The sequence below is a fragment of the Varanus komodoensis genome, unplaced genomic scaffold (assembly GCF_004798865.1).
Source record: "Varanus komodoensis strain SLA01 unplaced genomic scaffold, ASM479886v1 scaffold18_3, whole genome shotgun sequence".
Lineage (NCBI taxonomy): Eukaryota > Metazoa > Chordata > Lepidosauria > Squamata > Varanidae > Varanus > Varanus komodoensis.
In genome coordinates, this window is record NW_025335549.1 from 14,325,318 (window position 1) to 14,343,369 (window position 18,052).

The following is an 18,052-nucleotide window of genomic DNA, read 5'->3' on the forward strand; positions in this document are numbered from 1 at the left end:
GAAGTGGAAAGGGAAGGAAAAATGGACGTCCGGTCGGCGGCCGGACTTCAGCTCCCGGCATGCTCTGCGGAGGCAGTTGTCGTCGTGTTGTTTTCGGTGGGGAGGAGAAGAAGGCTCCGTGCAGCGGGCGGCGGGGGAGAGAGGAAGAGGAGGAGGAGAGGAGGAGGAGGAGGAAGAAGGAAAGGATGGTGCTTGCTGCAGGAGGAGGATGGAGTCTGGTGAGCGGCTAGCGGGGGGAGGGGCGACTACTGACGGATCGCGCCCCCTCCCCTCCCCTCCCTCCCCTCCCCTCCCCCACCCGCAAGGCAGTTACTTTCTTCGGAAGCGTTCAGGCAATTCAGGTCGATGTCACGACCGCGATCTTCCCGCAAACACCCTTCAGAAGCTCCTTGGACTCTCCGAGGATCTGTTTTGATGAGGATGTGTTTGCTTTATACGTGCATGCTCCAGATGTGTGTGTGTGTGTGTGTGTGTGTGTGTGTGTGTGTGTACACACACACTCACGCACGTGTGAATGCGTGCACGTGTGTTTCCCGGGGGGGCTGCCTGTTAGGCGGTTGCAGCACAAAAATCGGAGACACCCGCCTGCCCTGGAATAAGGTTTTGTGGGTTGTCGCCCCCTTCACCCTTGAAGTGTTCATGGTAAGAAAATGAAAGGGCAGTTCTGCCTGAGAACAGGTGATCGTGTCTGCAGGGCTGCCCGTTGGAGCTTGGTCCTGCTGGAACCGATTCTGCGGATGCTTCTGCCAGCATCAGTGCTCATCTTCCAGGTGCCACAAGGGTCTTGCATCACACCCTCATTTTCTGTTAAACCAGACCAAGAAGGAGAATGTCAAACCAGAACAGGAGGGGCTACTGACTGCAGCTCTGTTGTAACAAGAACAGCCACAAAGCTGGAAGGGCTTTGCTACACGTGGCTTTTTCTGTGTTGCAGTGGTTAAGAGGGCAGGACTGGGACTCAAGTGATCTGGGTTCAAGTCCCCACTCAGCTGTAGAGCTCACTGCCTTTGGGCCAGTCACAGACTCTCAATCCAGCCTATCTCGTGGGGTCATTGTTGCTGCGAGGCTAAGATTGAGAGGAGGAGGAGATTTATGTAAGCCACCTTGAATTCCTTGGAAGGAAGAAAAGGCACAATTTGTGATGGAGAAGTCCTGGTGGAATGGCAATGCTTGCATGTTCAGGTAGCACTTTTGAGTATTCAATGTGCTTTGTGTAAGCTATCTTGTTGCCGTCTGTACAAGACCTCTAAAGCAGGCCAAGCCACTCTGAGGATAAGGGTGGCTTCCTAGGTTTCCAGCCTGAGTTCACAGCAGAATTGTTGCAAGCTTGAGCCTTTATTTTCCTAGTCAGTGTGGTGCAGCAGATCACACATGCTGACTATCTGTATGCCTGGGACATTTGTGTGTACAGATGCTTCATCTGCATGGCTACAGGCTGTATGAACTTGGAAGTTAGAAGGCAAGCATCTAATTCTGGAAGGTCGGTTGGGTCTAAGGCCCACTATCCTGAGCTCATTTGCAGTGGCTGAAGCTTCAGTAGTTTAGCATAAGATTGGTTGTTACTCCAATAGAAAGATGTCTTTGCCCAATGCCATGCCTTAACAACAGTGTTAGAAGTCTCTGAAGCAACTGCAAAGGAAAGTCACAGTTCTGCAGAAACTACTAAGCTACTAGTGAAATGGTTGATTTATTTGCATTTGTGTCTGCCTTGTCCTAGGTTCTTAGGGTGATCTACTTTAATCTGACGATAACAGGGTAGTGAGGTTGAGTGACAGCCCAGGTAAGATTTGTGGCTGAACAATGCACTTACATCCAAATGCCTCCTACAAGCTTGCTGGTTTTAGGGTGCGGTCCTATAGATTGCCACATTGAAGTTTATAAGCTCTTGTCCCTGTGCAGGGTGGGAGGAACAGTGGAGGCAGTCTTCCTCTCCATGCCCTCCTGTCCTGTACGCTTTGCTGGACCAGCATTTTTGGGTGTTTTAGAAGAGGAAGGAAGGTCACTGGAAAGGCCTTTCTTGACTTTCCCAGCCTATTGGAACTCCCCCTGCTCTGAAGTAGAGTCCCTGACCTTGAAGAGCATCTGGTATAATTCACCCCATGCTGGCTGCAGGGGATGTATGTGTTGAGCTCTGACTTCCTGCTCCAGGGTTGGAGTGCTGTCCAGTCTCAGAGCAGAGAATCCAAAATATCCTATGGCCTTGAGACACTGTCTAGGGGCCATAGGATTGCCCCTCCATTAGTCTGGTAATGAAAGCAAAGCTGGTTGCTTCACCCTCTAGCGCGGAAGTATTCAAGACCTACTATGGCTCAGAAAAGAGTGAATGTTCCTCTTCCAGTTCCACCTTTAAGAGGTGGTGGAGGCAGCCACCCTCTTATTTTCTTCTGGCTTGCAGACTCCCCAGCAATATGCTGTTATTTTATCTTTGACAGATGTCGCTTTCAAGCTACTGATCCATTTATTTTTCAGAGGGTTTATTTGGTAAATAAACAGTAATAGTCGGATGGTATACAAAAACCTTAAATACATTATCTCAGGCAAGGGAAGAGTACACACTGATGATTCTCCTCCAGGCTGTGGTTTTGTCCATTTGGAACCATGAGAAAACAATGGATGCACTTTGGGATGCCTGCAGCTTACAAGGAAAGGATAAGATTGCATTTACTTATTGCTCAGGAAATGTGGATGCTGCTGCAGCGGAGAACCAGGGGTCTGGAGGGCTGGTGGTCCAGAATGCAGCGTAAGCTTTTGTAAGGGAAGTAGAAAAGATTCTGAAGCTTTATGCTTTAGTAGCTAAACATGCACTAGATTCTGTTGCTGGATGTAGAATGCAAGAATGCCTAACATAGTTGTTTCTATATTGAATGGGCATATCTGAGACCCATGAGCTATTGAAATGGCATCATTAGTTGTCATTTCAATAGCGACTGAGACATGTTGAAAGACTGTCAGAATTTCTTGCATGAAAGCTGTATGCAGCTTTCACACTCCTGAGGTTTTTCAAAGTTCAGACAGTATACTTTTTATTAATCATGAGTATACAATCTTACATTTGAAACAAACATTTGCGGTATACTACTACTTATTGGAAAAATAAACAGGATGAGCAGTGCAGCTGCGGCGTGCCATGCAGTCGCTTTTACTGGAGAAATTAGAGTGTCAAAGGTTAGTTCACGCATGACTTTATGGCCTTTGGTGTATTATCGATCTGGGCTGCAGCACTCAGTGCAAACACACTTTTAAGCACAAGAGGTGATGAAATGTCTGGTGATTTCCTTATTTAATTTACCACATGCATATCCTGCTGTTTTCCCAAAGAGCTCAGTTCATTTAGTTGAACACTCTGTCATACCTATTTCTGCAGTAAAATTGGACAAGTTATGTTTACCTTCTTGCAATCCCTTGTATCATATTGTTGACATCATATGATAGTGAGGATTTTTTTCTGATGGATCTGGCCCCAGGAAGAAAAAAAGCGGGAGAATATCCCACTCTGTGCCACTGAGAGCTGAATCAGGTATTTCGGAATCTCTCTCTCTCTCCTGCTCTTTTTTATCTGGAAAATGTAATGTGTCTCATGACACGAAGCTGAGCAAAGGAATGTCCTGAATATGAAAGACATGGAATCCTGCCTTCTAAAGTATATTGGGATCCAGAGGGCTTCTGCCTACTTGAGGCTGCTTTGACCTCCTTAGGACTATTAGTTCGTTATGCCGACCTATTTGAAAGAACCCAGAGCAGCAATTTAGTCTGACATATAATTACCTTCTGTTTTAGTATGGTTTCCATTGCTGTTTAGTAGCATAAATTCTGTATGATGGGGCTTGATATGACAATTAGGACTTGAAAAAACACTGCACATAACACCCCCCAAAATGGAAACTCTAGTTTAAAATGCACAAAAAGAAAAGCAGCAATGCAGAACAAGAACCCTGTGTCCTTACTAAAATGAATTATGTTATTGAACATTTTTGCCTTACTTCAGCATTTGTAAATGTGGCTGCTGTTACCAGTTGAACCCCTCTTATGTCCATCCATCAGCTACGTAGTCTTATTTAGATTGGCCAAACATCTAAGCCGGTTCTAAAGCTAAGGTTGGCGTTTATCTTTAAAAGCCTACAGCAGTTCCATAGAGCATTTGCAATTAGGAGTGCTTTTAGGAATTGATCAGCACAGGCTAGAATCAATGCCCATATTCACCCAGAATAACAAGCCAGAATTCTGAGGAATCCTAGCTTATCATGAGTAAGCTGTGTCCCAGCTCACTCATCATGCTCGCTCCCGTATTTCTCCCTCCTGCAAGTGCGAACAGCAAACAAACCAGAGCAGGTCCCTTGAATCAAAGATCCTGGTTTATAAAGTCCTTTATAAGCAGGAATGGCAAGTGGTGGTTTGTTCTAGGGGGATGGTTTCTGCTGCTTCAGGGAGCAACGTATTGTAAGTATTAGATTCTAGTTTCTAAGTGTTTGATACTAGAATCTTGTAATGTCTTCCATCCAGTGCAGAAGGAAAATGGAGTTAATATGCAGTCTGTTGCTTTAGGATATTTTACTAGTCTTTGCCTGTGACTATACATGTTAAATCTTTTTTGGGTCACCTCACTCATCCAGTTGAACAAGTAGAACTATTAATTTAAAGCCAGTTATTTCAGGATGGGCCTATAAAATAGAACTAATATAAAAATTGTGTTCATACGATGCCTCAGTCAAAATAAAATATGATTTTAAAAAAGCATTTCAGGAAAAAACACAGGCAAAATTTCATCCTAGTTTTTAATTCGTGAAGAAATACTTTGGTGTAAAAAAAAATTCCATGAAAATAAACTTTTTGGTTTATTTTTTCCTCTTGTCCAATTTTCTGGGGAAAAATACATAAAGTCACATTTTGTTTCTTTTACAGTTTCAGTTTGCAAACATTAAAAGCCCCTTCTGTCGTTGAATAAGATAGCACAGTTTTTGTATATTGGACACTTTGTAGACTTGGCTCTGAATAAAGGTAAGAATTGGGGCTACCTATGTACTGTTAAGCTCCGTGTTTTGAGGCCATTTCCCCATGGATAGATGCACGAGGAAATGAAATGTATGCTCGTTTTCTAGTGCTCTCTGTGGGAGCATCGTTTTGTATTTTTCCTGTATGCTGGCCGCTGGGTGAGACTGGTGGAAGGGTTGTCTCTGAGGAAATCTATAGTAGCTCCTCTTCTTTTTCGTCTGTTTGTTTGTCAACATAGTCAGTACGGGTCATCGGTCATGCGGTTTCTTGCTTGGCACCTTTTGGGTTGGCTCTGGTTTCCGTGCTGGCCATGACGTTGAAGTGCAAATGGCAAAGGCCGCAGTCTGGCTAAACGTAAGGCGGTAGTCATTCCAGTGTTCCAAAGGGCAAATGACGTATGATAGTGCAGTGAAAGAAACTGGTTAATATCTGAACCAGTGCAAGAATGTATTTGCGCTACATCTTTTCAGCAAGCAAACGGCACTCCGAGCGTTGGCCATTGTGTGATATAGAAGTTAAATGTAGGTCATAGCCATCAATTGGAATTATGTCTGGAGATCTATCAGGTACAAAAATCACAGGGGAACTAACTGGAGAAGGAATGTTCTAAATACGTGTACAGTTCTATAAGAAAATTATGAAAACTTGATTATTTTTTTTTTTAGCAGAATATCTAGAAGAGCTTCCTGAAACAGATGAACCTGTCTGGATCTTAGGAAGGCAGTACCATCTTAAAACAGGTAGGTTTTGAATTAAATGCTCTGAAGCTTTTATGAGTACTTGCTGATACATATCAAGATTTTCAGCGTTGCATTATGTCACTGTAGTAGCCTGCATAGATAAATCCTTGAAAATAGCTCTACCGTACGTAACGCTAGCCATGCTAATGTTGTTAGCCATCCGGGGATTTATGGAAGGACGACAGGAATGCTATCTAGAGACCATCCTTACACAAGATTCATTTCTGTCAAGCTTTCCAAATGTGGCATGAGTTATTTCTAGTGATCAGATGATTAGGAAATAAACAAGAGCGTTTATTTTTAGGAATACTCAATTGAGAGGGCTCTTTCTTACTCTAGCAAAACAGAGTGTTGCTTTGACCCCATTCTGGGTGAAACTGTGTCTTGGGGAGAGTAATCTTGTTCTGAAAAGATAAGCCATAAAGACTGCAAGCTTCCATTCAGAGTTGCTGTGGATTGGGGAACAGGAGGCAGCAAGCAAGCATAGAAGGGAATCTTGAAGCTCTGTATAACTTGGAATTTGAGAGACCTGCATGTCTGCAGTGAACTGTGTGAACACAGTGTGGTTTTGCTATCAGGACGAGTTACCCTGTGTGGTCACCACAGTTCATACTCACCCCCCCCCCCCCCGCCCGCCATGATCTGCCTGACAGAAGGTCAAGTGGTTTTTCTGTTATTGTGGCTTCCATCCTCCCCACACCTATCCCATTGGCCACTGCACCTGTAATTAAATTCCTACTTGCTGCCTGTGTTACCTGGCTCTTCCTCATCATTCCATACCATTACCAAGGCATGTTCTGTTCCCCTCTGTTTCCCTTTTTCTTCATGTTCCTTAGCCAAAACTGCTTTTTAATGAATGCATCTTCCCTCAGAAATAATATTTTTCTGCTGCGGTTCCTATCTTAGCATCTTTGACCACACTCCTCTCTACCCTCTTTCCTTACAGAAGATCTGTTAAGGGCTTGCTTTGTGCAGAAACCACTAACATGTCAATTGGGTTTTTTCCTGTGTGCATTTGTTCCCACAGAGCATACATGTGGGCACGCTTTGCCTTGCAATTTCTTTTTTTAAATAATTTTATTTTCACGATAAATATTTAAGAGAGAATATAAAACAAAGCAAACCAAGATAAACAAATAAAACTACAATAAACATGTTTCGCCTTCCCTTTTCTTGATTGTGTCTTTAGCCAGCATTTTGTTTGTGTTGGCTTATATTTGGAAATGGCTGTTTATATTTTATTTTATTTTATTAATTCTAGAAAGATCTAAGCTTCTTTTGGATATAAGTGCTCGTCTTTGGTTCACCTATAGAAGAAAGTTTTCGCCAATTGGTAAGTGTGCTTTCCTGGATGTTTGAGCTCCTTCAGTTGCTGTTCACTTTCATTCTTAAGATAATAAGCTAGCTAAGAGTTAGGGAATGAACAATTACGTCTGAAGAATGGCTCTCATAGTCTTTGATCTCCCATGGTACTTTTCAAAGTCAGTGCTATAGCCACTTGCCCTGGGTGGTATTACTTAATGCAGAGCAGGTCTGGGCATGTTTCTGTCTATGCCTGCCTCTAAAGAGGAAGTCAAAATCTAATGATTGCTTGAGGGGATTCTGAGGGTAGACACTTTGATCTCCATTGTCCTTCCTCCTTCCTCCCCCCCCCCAGGCCATTTGAAATGTCAACAACCCAAGAGTTTATTAATCTTCACCCTTTTGGCTTTCAAGAGCCCTTTCTGCTTGCCATGATCAGTTGTGGGGGGGGCTCAGATTTTTTAAAAATGTTTTTTGTTTACTGTAGCCTTCTCGCAGCTGACTCCGATACAATTTCCAGGGTTTTTCTACATGTCATTGCCACTGAATCTTGACTCTGTGGTGCAAAGTTGAACTTAAAGGCATATTCCTTTTCATTTGTGTATGCGAATGCCCTTCACTTGATCTCCCTTCCTTGCTTTTAGCCTCTTGAATGGTGTGAGTTGCAAGTTGTGACTGGTATTAAGCAATTTTCCTGGATACTTGGATCGCGACAAGAGTTCTTGAGCCAAGGAAGCTGTGCTCTGTGTCCTTCTCTTTCATAAACCTGTCTGCGTGGTGGTTCTCGTCTCCAGGTGGGACAGGGCCTTCCTCGGATGCTGGCTGGGGCTGCATGCTGCGATGCGGACAGATGATGCTAGCCCAGGCTCTGATCTGTCGACACTTGGGCCGAGGTAAGCGAGCTCCTTTCCCCGTGCTTTGACTGAAGTGAGAATAATGGTTGTGAAAATATCCAGAGCAACGATCTTTAGAAAGTTTCTGCGGACCTTTGGAACGGAGGAGTCCTGCTGCAGCAACTCATCTCCAGCTTTTAAGCCCCTCTTATTCATAGCCCTGATGGTTTTGAAGGTGACTGAATTTGCAGAAATCGGGGGCTTTTCTGGATAAGAATGATAGTGCTGTGGGCATTACCATGCATGGCTCCTTTCACCTCCCCGTAATGAGCAAAAGCAGAATAAATTATGCAAAGGGAAACAATGGAAATATGTCCACCCAATTTAAACTCTGAGGTTAAGCTTTTCTTTTACTCTAGTAGTTAGCTCTTTTTAATCTTGCCATTTCAACTTTGTGTATTTCGCATTGTGTATGCTCAGGTTATAATTAGTATTGCTGATGTGTAAAGGACTGTAAGAAGCTATTGTAACAAAAGGTGGGCAAACACGGTCTCTTGTTGGTAACTTATAGTAAGTCCCACTAACTTCCAAACAGCTTAGACTTTACTAGGTGGATTTAGGACTTCTGCATTAATTTTTGCATTTGAAAGCTTTAGCTTTTATTTCCTTTGTACTTGGTGAAGAGGGTAACATTTAGCATTTCAAATGATTTTCTCTTTCAGATTGGCATTGGGAAGAACACAAAAAGCAACCCGAAGAATATCTCAGAATCTTGCGCTGTTTCCTAGATAGAAAAGATTGCTGTTATTCCATCCACCAAATGGGTAAGAGCAGATTTGGATGGCTCTTCCCCTTTCTGCTAGGCAAGCTGTTAACATCGCTACACTTGTATGGGTATAAATATAGAGCATGGAAAATGTGTATTTTCAAATGTTATAAATGTTATATAAAGATGTCTTTCCTGAACAACACTTTTGAGCGCAAAGGGAGCATGTTTTTGTCTGTGGGTGTATGAATGCAGAAAAATTAATCTCCATAATACTTAAGTAAGCATTCTATGCAAGATAGATTCTTGATTCATACGCTATAGCGAGACCTTCCACGTACAACCAAGACTACCAGGTGTGCAACAGAAATTAGGTCTGGATGACTTCTGGGGGGTCGGGGTGACTTTGCTGTCCTTGTCGCTCCTTGGTTCCAGTCCTCACCAGATCTCCTGTCATGGTGGCCAAAACTGGCAGTTTTGCGAACGAGGCACGTGCCGTCCCTGATTGTGCCAGTGGCACAGCTTTGGTGCCTGCTGTGCTAGGGGAACACAGTGGAGGCACAGAATTCCTGTAAAGGTCCACATGCAGCCCTATGTATCCCATCTTTCTTCTGTAAAGAGCATCCCAGGCATCTTGACAACATTAAAATATAAAACATGCAATTGTAATGAAGGCAGATTAGTAAATGAAATAAACATGCTTCATAAAAAAGAAATAAACAGCAGCCACCTGTGAAAACTTAGCTTAGGGAACAGAGGAAAAACCAACAGCCTGTCTGAATAAAGGCTTATTTGTTTGCCCACACAAAGATGGAGCTAGCCTGGCTTTTCTTGGCCTCCATAGAATTCCATAGCCTCTAGTGCCTCCAGTTGTGGCAGAACTGGAAAGAGGAGCATTCCCAAGTTCTTAAAGCCTGGGAATATGGGGAAGGTATGATTTTCCGATAGCACGTTCCCAAGTTTCCAGTTAATAAGGGCTTTTAGCTAGTAAGCAGCACTTTGAATCGTGCCTGGAAACAGATCAGTAGCTAGTGAACTGGTTGTATAAGGTACTTGTATGCCTCCAGTAACCAGTTCCATTGAAGTAAATTGGCTGCAGCATTCTGGGCCAGCTGAAGATCTGAATACTTTTAAAACTAACTCCATCTAGACTGTTTTAAAGTCATCTAAGTGGGATGCAACAAAGGCGTGGTCACTTCTAAGTATTCATAGCAATGAGACCAAATGATTCCATAGCATCATCCATCACTGATGGCATTCAAACCAGAGCAGGTAATGAGCAATCTCATTTGCAAAATATAATATTTGAATTGCACTGAGCTCCTCTTCATTAAGGGAAAATTCTTGTAATGTCCACTGAAGAATTCATTGTGCAGCCTTCCAGCAACCTGGTTCAACAGGGAAAAAATCTGAGCCATGCAGGAATGTTACTGTATGAACCGCAAATTTAGCAAAATTTAGCAAAATACGTAGTTTAGCAAAATTTAGCAAATTTAGCAAAATATGTAGTTTATCGCAAGTCAGAATGTTTTAGCTAATGTTCCAGTGAGGTTCTTGGCAGTGAACAAGTTGCTGGCCCTTTGCAGGAATGTAGTCTAGTTTTCTAATTTGTCTGGGATGTGAGCAATGCAAGTCTTCAAAAATTTGTCGTTTGATAGGCAGATGCTTTCATTCTTCTGTGTTTCTAATCCACACAGCACAGATGGGTGTTGGCGAAGGGAAATCTATTGGGGAATGGTTCGGACCAAATACTGTTGCCCAAGTGCTCAAGTAAGCAAACGTATCATTTATCTGTTATGTAATGCAAGTAGATCATGAGAAGGAATGTATTTCTTCTGCATAAGCGGTTTTTGAAAGACGCATGTGAAATTTAACTGCTCCCAGGAAAGCAAGCGGTGGCGACTGTTGGCACTGTAGAGCGATAAGCATGCCACGTCTAACTCTTTGTGTCCTCGTATTAAATTAAGATACTTGCATCCTCAGGACACTGGGTCGTAGCTATCAAGGCCTCTCTGCCTCCGTATGCTCTGTTGTGCTTCCACAGCCTGCCCACATCTATTTGCTTATTTTGGGTTAATTTTAGAACTAAAAAAACCCCATTGTGCAAGTGGTGGAACTTGTGAGTGCATGGTCTGACTCTGATACCATCTGTTCTATTCAAAGCGGCATAATGGTTATAATCTCGGGAAGAAGGGAGCCAGATCACTATCTGCAAAAATGAACTTTCTCTCCTGGCTTTCTTTTTCGCAAAGTGTAGCTGTGCTTTCACACAGACTCAGGGTGTGTCTAGAAAAAGGGCTGCTAAAGGTATTGTGAAACTACTGCATATTTCCCTTCTTAATTTTTCTGAGGTTAAAAAAATGACAGAAGACACGCTTTCATGCGGTGAGGAGTTATGGAAGGGTTACAGATAGATGTTATCTGGACCCCCATAAAATTCCATGAAGGAAGCAGGGCAGCTGTACAATGAGAGCAGAAACTATTCCACTATGCAACCAGCCTGAAGAAAGGTTTATCCTTATGCATGTGCTTGTTTTACTCAGCATAAAAGTAACCTAAAAGTGGGTGAGATAAATAGCATGATGTAGAAAAAGCTAATAATTCAGTTGTTTGTCTATAGCACTCCTCAAAAAGCTGTGACAGCATTTTTATTCTAGTGAAATATTAGTATTTCTTGTAATATTGCAGTCAGAGTTATATTATTAATATTATTAGTACATTGCATTGCTAACAGCACATGTACTATTACTAATAGTAATGCAACCAGTATCGACCAGAGATCTAGATTGACAACTATCTTTTTTTAATTCAGGAAACTTGCATTATTTGATGAATGGAATTCCTTAGCTGTTTATGTCTCTATGGACAACACTGTGGTGATTGAAGATATCAGTAAGTTATAGACATCAGTGGTTTAACATAGTTTTTGCTCTGCCTGGGATTTGCATTGCTTTGGGGTTTAGTGCCAGACTGATTTTGATTTCTAGGAAAACAAGAAGGGGGATACTAATGCATTGAGAGAGCTACTGGAAACTAAAGGAAGACCAGCTTCAGTCTCTTGGCTATGCAGTATGAGCACCACTGTGCTAAGCTTCTGTTTGCTCACCTCGGATGCTGCTGATTTTATATGGTTGTAAAGCAAAGTAAATTACTTCATCTCAGCGTTACCCAAAGCGAATGTCAAACCTCAAATGAGTCCAAATCATGGCAGTATGGTTCTTCTGCATTTGCAGAGAAGGTGACCCAATTTTTGATTCGAGTTACTATCTCCAGTGCATGGCAGGTGTTATTAATAACCATGGCCCTTGTTATAAATGGATTATGCTGAATGCTGTCTTAATGAAAAATCCCTGGCAGCTTTACATATGTTTTCAGACTTACGGTAGGTTGTCACATTGCCACAACCAAGAAGCCAACAGTGCATGATGCCGAAGGGCCACATTTGAGGGTAAATTTCTTTGCTCTTGGCTGGAAATGTTGCAGTGGCACGCCTGGCGATAGGTTGCAGGGACTGGCCTGTTGCGAGCAAAAATGCCTCTCTTGTCCTTATCACAAACCTTTCAAGGTCTGCAGCTGGAGTCTTGATGTTCCCATAGCTGCCCTTTTCACTTCATGAGCAACCAATAGTTTTGTAGATGCGTCTTGATAAATATTAAAAATAATGAAAAATAAAGAAAGTATCATGGCACATACCATAAAGGGTTGGGTCACTACTTTGTTAATCGCTTTGTTTAAAAAGCTCAGGGTCCTTTCCTTCACCTGAGCAGGAAAGCCTGCTGCTAGCTTTTGGTTCCTGCTGGCCTTCTCAGCTTGTGTTGGCTGCACAGAGAAAATCTCCACAGCCTCCTTCTTTGCTGCTGGGTCCCTCTGTGAGGCAGGTCTTTCCTTTAACCTGTAAATCTTTGCAGACACAGAACACCCCTGTTGACTTCACAGGTGAATATGGAAATGTGTTTACACAGGAGCTGCTCTCTCTGTGAAAATGAACGGGGAAGCACACTTGTCTGTCAAAACCAACGCCTCTTTTTAAGCGAGTTGTCTATCCCTTGGGCCCGTGGTAAGCCAGTAGTCTTTAGGCTGTCTTAAGCCAGTAGTTAGGCTGTCTTTTCCCTTCTCTTCTTCCAGAGAAGATGTGTTGGTCCTCTACCCAGAGCTGCCCCAGTGCCCACTGCAGCTCGCTGCCCCACAGGAGCACACGCAGCTGCAACAGGAGCCCAGGAGGGTTCTGCTTGAGTTGGAAGCCTCTGTTGCTGATCGTACCACTTCGCCTGGGGATAAACCACATCAATCCCGTTTATGTTGATGCTTTTAAGGTACAGTCCTCTTACAGGGGAGGTAGCGGAGCTAATCAGCATTCTAGGAAATGTTTAGAGCGATAACAGGTATTTTAGTATTTCATAATATGCATCCATCTGCCTTTCCCAAACTAAGCCGCTCTTGTCCCAGAATTCCATAAATTCTGCCTCAAGTTCCATCGTGGAAAAAAGGCGGGATACACATGTAATATATATTTCTTCTTCTTCTTTGGATCTTTAGGAGTGTTTTAAGATGCCACAGTCTCTGGGAGCTTTAGGAGGAAAACCAAACAATGCCTACTACTTTATAGGATTCTTGGGTAAGGAAAAATTGAAGGACAAAGGGTAGTTCTTTTCTGAAGAATTATCTTAAAGCTGAAATCATGAAGTAATGTAATTGCGGGCGTAAGAAAAGCAGTAGGGAATAAAGAGTCATGGGAAAGAAGCATTCCAGTGTTTTCTATGAAAAACTGAACCGCCCCTCCCCACCCAAATACTGACTTAATTTTGGAAAGGTTCGAGATGGTGGTGTTGCATGCCTGCTGCTAGTTCTGGCTCATGATGTGGATGGTTTGGCTGTTTAGTCCCATAGTTTGAAGGGTCAAATGGAAAGCAGAAACTGCTCAGCCACTGGTTGTTGTCCGAATCTCTTGGTTAAATTATCTTGATTTAATCCTAAGTGATTTTTGAAATAACAAATGGTCTTATCTGGGGGAAAATGTTAGGGTTATAAATGTGAAAAAACCCAGTGTGGTATAGTTGTGAAAATGTGGGTCCTGGGAGACCTTGTTTCTGGCCCTGCTCAGCTCTGGAGCCCATTGAGTGATTTTTGCTGGTCACAGACTCATGGCCTAACCCGACTCACAGGATTGCTGTGGGGATAAAACAGAGAGGATCAGGTGCATTGTGTTGGCTTCTCAGAAGAAAGGCAGGATATAGATATAATACATGAAAGAAAGTAGAGTTATTAAATACTAAATAAAAGAGTTATTAAATGCCATCCTGCTGATTGTAATGCTGGAGAACAGAAGCAGAAGGCTTGGATGGGTTCAGATTCTTGCATGAAATTCAGCCCTTCCCCGTAGCATCCCATGTAGCTCTCTCCAGTCTTCAGATCGCACCTTCATGTCAGCAGTGTGCAGTTTCTCCTGCACTTTGGCCCTCAGGAAAGGAAGCTCCCCGGCCCTCATTAGCCACTTTGGCCTCAGCTCTGTGTCTTGTCTGGTCCACCTTTCTCAAGGCTTCAGGCTTCTCCATCTACCCTTCCTTCTATAACTTCCATCACGTGGTCACTTCCTCAGACCTTTTCCTGCTCCCATTCAAGTCCATGCCTTCCTTGCCTATCCTTACCTGCTGTTTCCCCTGCCCTTTCCTGATGGCAGCACAGCGCCTCACCTGTTCGTCGCACTGAGCATTTCCCCCTTCCTCTCCCACCCTGCCTTGTTCTTGACTCTCCGCCTCCTCTGCCCTTCTTTTCCATGGCTCGGTGCTCGCACAGCTACTTTCCATGCAAAGGGTTCAATTCATGGCGTTTCCACATAGGTCAGGAGTTCTGTTTGAAATCCTAGAAAGCTGCTGGAGAGTGGAAGCAACGTGGGGCTAGATGATCTATGAGTTGGCGCCATTTGTAGGCCAAGCCCTTGCTCCTTGTCCTTGTCCCTGTTCTTGGTCCACCCTATCCTCTGCCCTGTTAGTGCAGCCCTCTCCTGTCCATCTCACAGCTGCAATGCAAGACTGAATGGCTCTCGGTTCTGCCTGTTTCTAACGAACCACTCTTTGCCCACGCAGGAAACGAGCTGATCTACTTGGACCCTCATACCACTCAGAGTTTTGTAGATTCCGAGGAAAACGGCACGCTAGATGACCACAGCTTCCATTGTCAGCGGGCACCACATCGGATGAAGATCATGAACCTTGATCCCTCCGTAGCTTTAGTAAGTGTTAAGAAGCAATGTCTGCAAGACTGGAGCACTGGGCAAATGGGCCTGACTCAGGCTGCAGACTGGAGCTGTGCGGCCCTGATTGTCACTGTGCTGAAAAGGCAGTTCATCCCCTCTGGGAAATTGGCTGCAGCAAATACCAAGCAGTAGCCTGTATTCCGTGAGGAGCACAGGCATAGGCTTGCTGTTAAAAGGAATTATAAAAATAGCCGCCTGCACAAGCTGACTTCAGAAGTACTGTCTGGACAGTTGGGCTTCACTGTTCCCTTTGCTCGTGTTCTGATGCGGTATTTTCTGTACATCATCTCTCACGTGGAAACATCTCCTTTACTTGCACAGGGGTTCTTTTGTAAAGAAGAGAAAGACTTTGATAACTGGTGTAGCCTTGTGCAAAAGGTAAGCATTAGGAAGCACCTCGGTTGGCATTAAGTACAGACTGCCGCTCAATATATGCCACTAAAGGGGAGGGATGCGCTTGAGAAGCAGAGCATTCTCCGTGGCAGCTTTCCCTGCTTAATAAGCTATTTCGTCATAATAGCTCACTGTTCAGGCCTGTCTGCAGTGGCATGGAAAAAGTAGCTGAAGGGCACACCAGGGTGTGTGCCTGCATAGTCACTTCTAGGGTTGTGTCGCCACACACACCTGGAACGTAGCCCTGGAAGTTGGATCCAAAATGATATGGCTGTTCCTTGAAGTAATCCAGAAATGCAGTGCTTGTCATATGAAGCATAAATAAATTGTCCAGGATGGATTACAGTACCCTTTCCTACTTGGATGTATACGGTTAGAGTGTAAGGGCTTACTGGCTAGGTCAGACTAAGAGCTAAAGCCGTAGGTATCTTGTTGAGTGCTGCCTGTACTAATAAGGATTTCCAAGGTATAAATAAGCTGTCCAGGGACCTACTGCAGCGGGAGGGCACATGGAATGAGCTTGAAAAAAAGGAAAGTACGTGCCGCAGTCTGATATTTATTTAGCTATCCGAGTTCCTGCTGCTTTTTTGAAATGTAATGCCTCCCTCAGCCATTGACTTCACTGTGCTGCCATGGAGTGCTCATAAATATTTAAATCTGTAAGGGTGCCATAGCTCACATAGTTGGCCAGGGCATTTTGGGAGTTGTCGGCCTTTTCTCTGCCTAAATATGCATAGGATTGCACTGTAGGACATCGCAAGCAGTGATTAAGACGTAGCTAGATAGCAGAACTGTGCTTATTACAATGATGGTGGCTCTCAGACGCTTAAACACAGTTGGCCTGGTGCTTCCAGTTCGTAATTGCCCAGGCAGTTCAGCTAACTTTGACTGGATCTGTTGTTCTGATAAAGACAGAACACTGTTCTCCACAGGAGATACTCAGGCAGCAGAGTCTGCGAATGTTTGAGTTGGTTCAGAAGCATCCACCACACTGGCCTCCTTTCATACCTCCTTCGAAGCCAGAAGTAACAACAACTGGAGCAGGTACAGAATTGTTTTTGAATTACAGGCATTGCTTCAATCCCTTCTTTCCCACCTCCTTTTCTCCCCCTGTGAAGTCAAATGCTAAGAGGAAGGCTTGAGTTCAGAAGCGGCTAATATTTTGATCAGACTGCTCCCCTCATCATCCTGTTGATGGCTGTGATTCTTCAGTGTTTGCAAGAAATGTAAACATCCTGGTTGCACTGCACAGGTGCATGGAAGAGTTTCTCTCGAACCTTCTCTGCTTACTCCTTGCCAAAAGCTTGGACTGTAGAAGAGTCAGTCTTGATTGAAGAAATGGTCAGGGTGATCAGTATCTTCCTCTAGTTTGGTCTTGCTGTCCTGGCAGGCATCCTTGCTACTCTGCAGTCACTTCCCCCACCTCCAGTGTCTGCTCTGTGGCTGTAAACGAAGTACCTGTGAAAACAGGTGCATCTGTAGATGCCTGATGTCATGGCTTCTAACAGAGCACCGCATTGCGCACAGCCCCTTTCCTGGATGCGCTTTAGAGATGTGCATTTGCAAGAACTTGCAAAGTCTATTGAGCTCTGGAATTAAGCAAGAACGTTCGTCTTAGCTTGTATTGTTGGAATCCTTACTTGGTGAGCTAATTCTCATTTCTCCTGGGGTAAGTTTTGCCAGTTCGAATGATGGGGCCTTGCCGTGGTATTTTTTAGTATTTATTTTCTGCCAGAAAGTAAGAGAATAAACCTTGGAATAAAACCCTTGAGAATAAAACTTGCTTCCCCTATTTTTCACAGAGCTCATTGAGTCCACTGATAAACTGTTTGAATCGGAAGAAGAGTTTGAGATCCTGAGTGTATGAAGGAGGGTTCTGTTGACCTTGTGTGTACCATTTGACAGTGACTACAACCACTCAGCCTTTCTAGCCCCAAAGTGCCTGCATACAAACAGTGAACAGAGCACAAGAACTGAAGACAATAGTTCCAAAAGAACTTCACCGGAAGGGAATCCTCTTGGCCCATGCATTTTTTTCAGAATGTATTTTTTTTCCTGAAGAAAATGAACTTTTGGGGAGTTGAAGGCAAAAACAAAATTGAAGCAGGACTCTGGTATGTTACTGGAAATTGCCCGGAAGGCTTTGATACCCGAATGGTTGTTATTACTCAATATAGATATGATGCAGTAGTCTTGCTCACACTGAAAGCATGAGGCTGAGGTAAAGGAGTGCGTTTACCTCTCCTCCCTTCATGTGGACAGTTTTGTAAGAATAAATGTCATTGTCTTGTTTTAAAGGATCGGCGGGATTAGGCAAAAATGATTTTGTTAAATATTTTAACATTTCTGCAACTGCATTTCTAAAAAACACACCAGCCCAAATGTTTCTATAAAAGAAACTGTCTAGTAAAGCAATTTTGCAGTTCTCCTAGGAGAGACATAAAAGAACAGGACTTGGAGAGCAACCCTCCAGCTTCTTGAACGGACCCTGTTTTCTTGGCCAAGAAGGGGAGGCAAACAGAGCACACCACGAAATATGTCGCTCTTCCTCGTCCATAATTTTCTTGTATTTCACCTTGACCTTAAGTTCACATCATTCTTCAAGCTTGCATTTTTGCTTTGGAGTAAAAACAAATTTCATTTCAACTGTATACTATTTATTTTAAGTTAAGCATTTACAGCCCCCCCCTCCCGTCCGTAAGAGCACTTTCCGTGTGCATCTATTAAAATTCTTAAACCTTCAATAGGCTGCATGTTTGGTTTTATAAATGGTTTG

The 18,052-nt window shown here is 43.6% G+C and overlaps 1 protein-coding gene across 3 annotated transcripts; it reads left to right on the forward strand.

Moving 5' to 3' along the window:
• Positions 1-25: 25 nt before the first annotated feature.
• On the forward strand, positions 26-18,020 carry ATG4A (autophagy related 4A cysteine peptidase). Of its 3 annotated transcripts, XM_044427521.1 has the most exons (14): positions 1,226-1,780; positions 4,900-4,995; positions 5,655-5,729; positions 6,991-7,062; positions 7,826-7,924; positions 8,587-8,688; positions 10,328-10,400; positions 11,443-11,522; positions 12,756-12,943; positions 13,167-13,245; positions 14,714-14,859; positions 15,205-15,261; positions 16,209-16,320; positions 17,079-18,020. In XM_044427521.1, exons 5-14 carry the CDS (start codon positions 7,864-7,866, stop codon positions 17,141-17,143), a joined length of 963 nt encoding a protein of 320 aa, XP_044283456.1. In that variant the 5' UTR covers positions 1,226-1,780; positions 4,900-4,995; positions 5,655-5,729; positions 6,991-7,062; positions 7,826-7,863; the 3' UTR covers positions 17,144-18,020. The 3 variants fall into 3 exon arrangements, with proteins under 3 accessions (XP_044283455.1, XP_044283454.1, XP_044283456.1); XM_044427520.1 differs by lacking the exons at positions 1,226-1,780; positions 4,900-4,995 and adding an exon at positions 26-218 and having other exon boundaries at positions 5,658-5,729; XM_044427519.1 differs by lacking the exons at positions 1,226-1,780; positions 4,900-4,995 and adding an exon at positions 174-218.
• Positions 18,021-18,052: the final 32 nt, after the last annotated feature.

Coding starts and splice junctions, on each gene's coding strand:
- ATG4A (XM_044427519.1), top strand. Junction 7,063..7,825: donor AAGAAAGTTTTCGCCAATTG/GTAAGTGTGCTT, acceptor TCTCGTCTCCAG/GTGGGACAGGGCCTTCCTCG. Junction 10,401..11,442: donor ACTGTTGCCCAAGTGCTCAA/GTAAGCAAACGT, acceptor TTTTTAATTCAG/GAAACTTGCATTATTTGATG.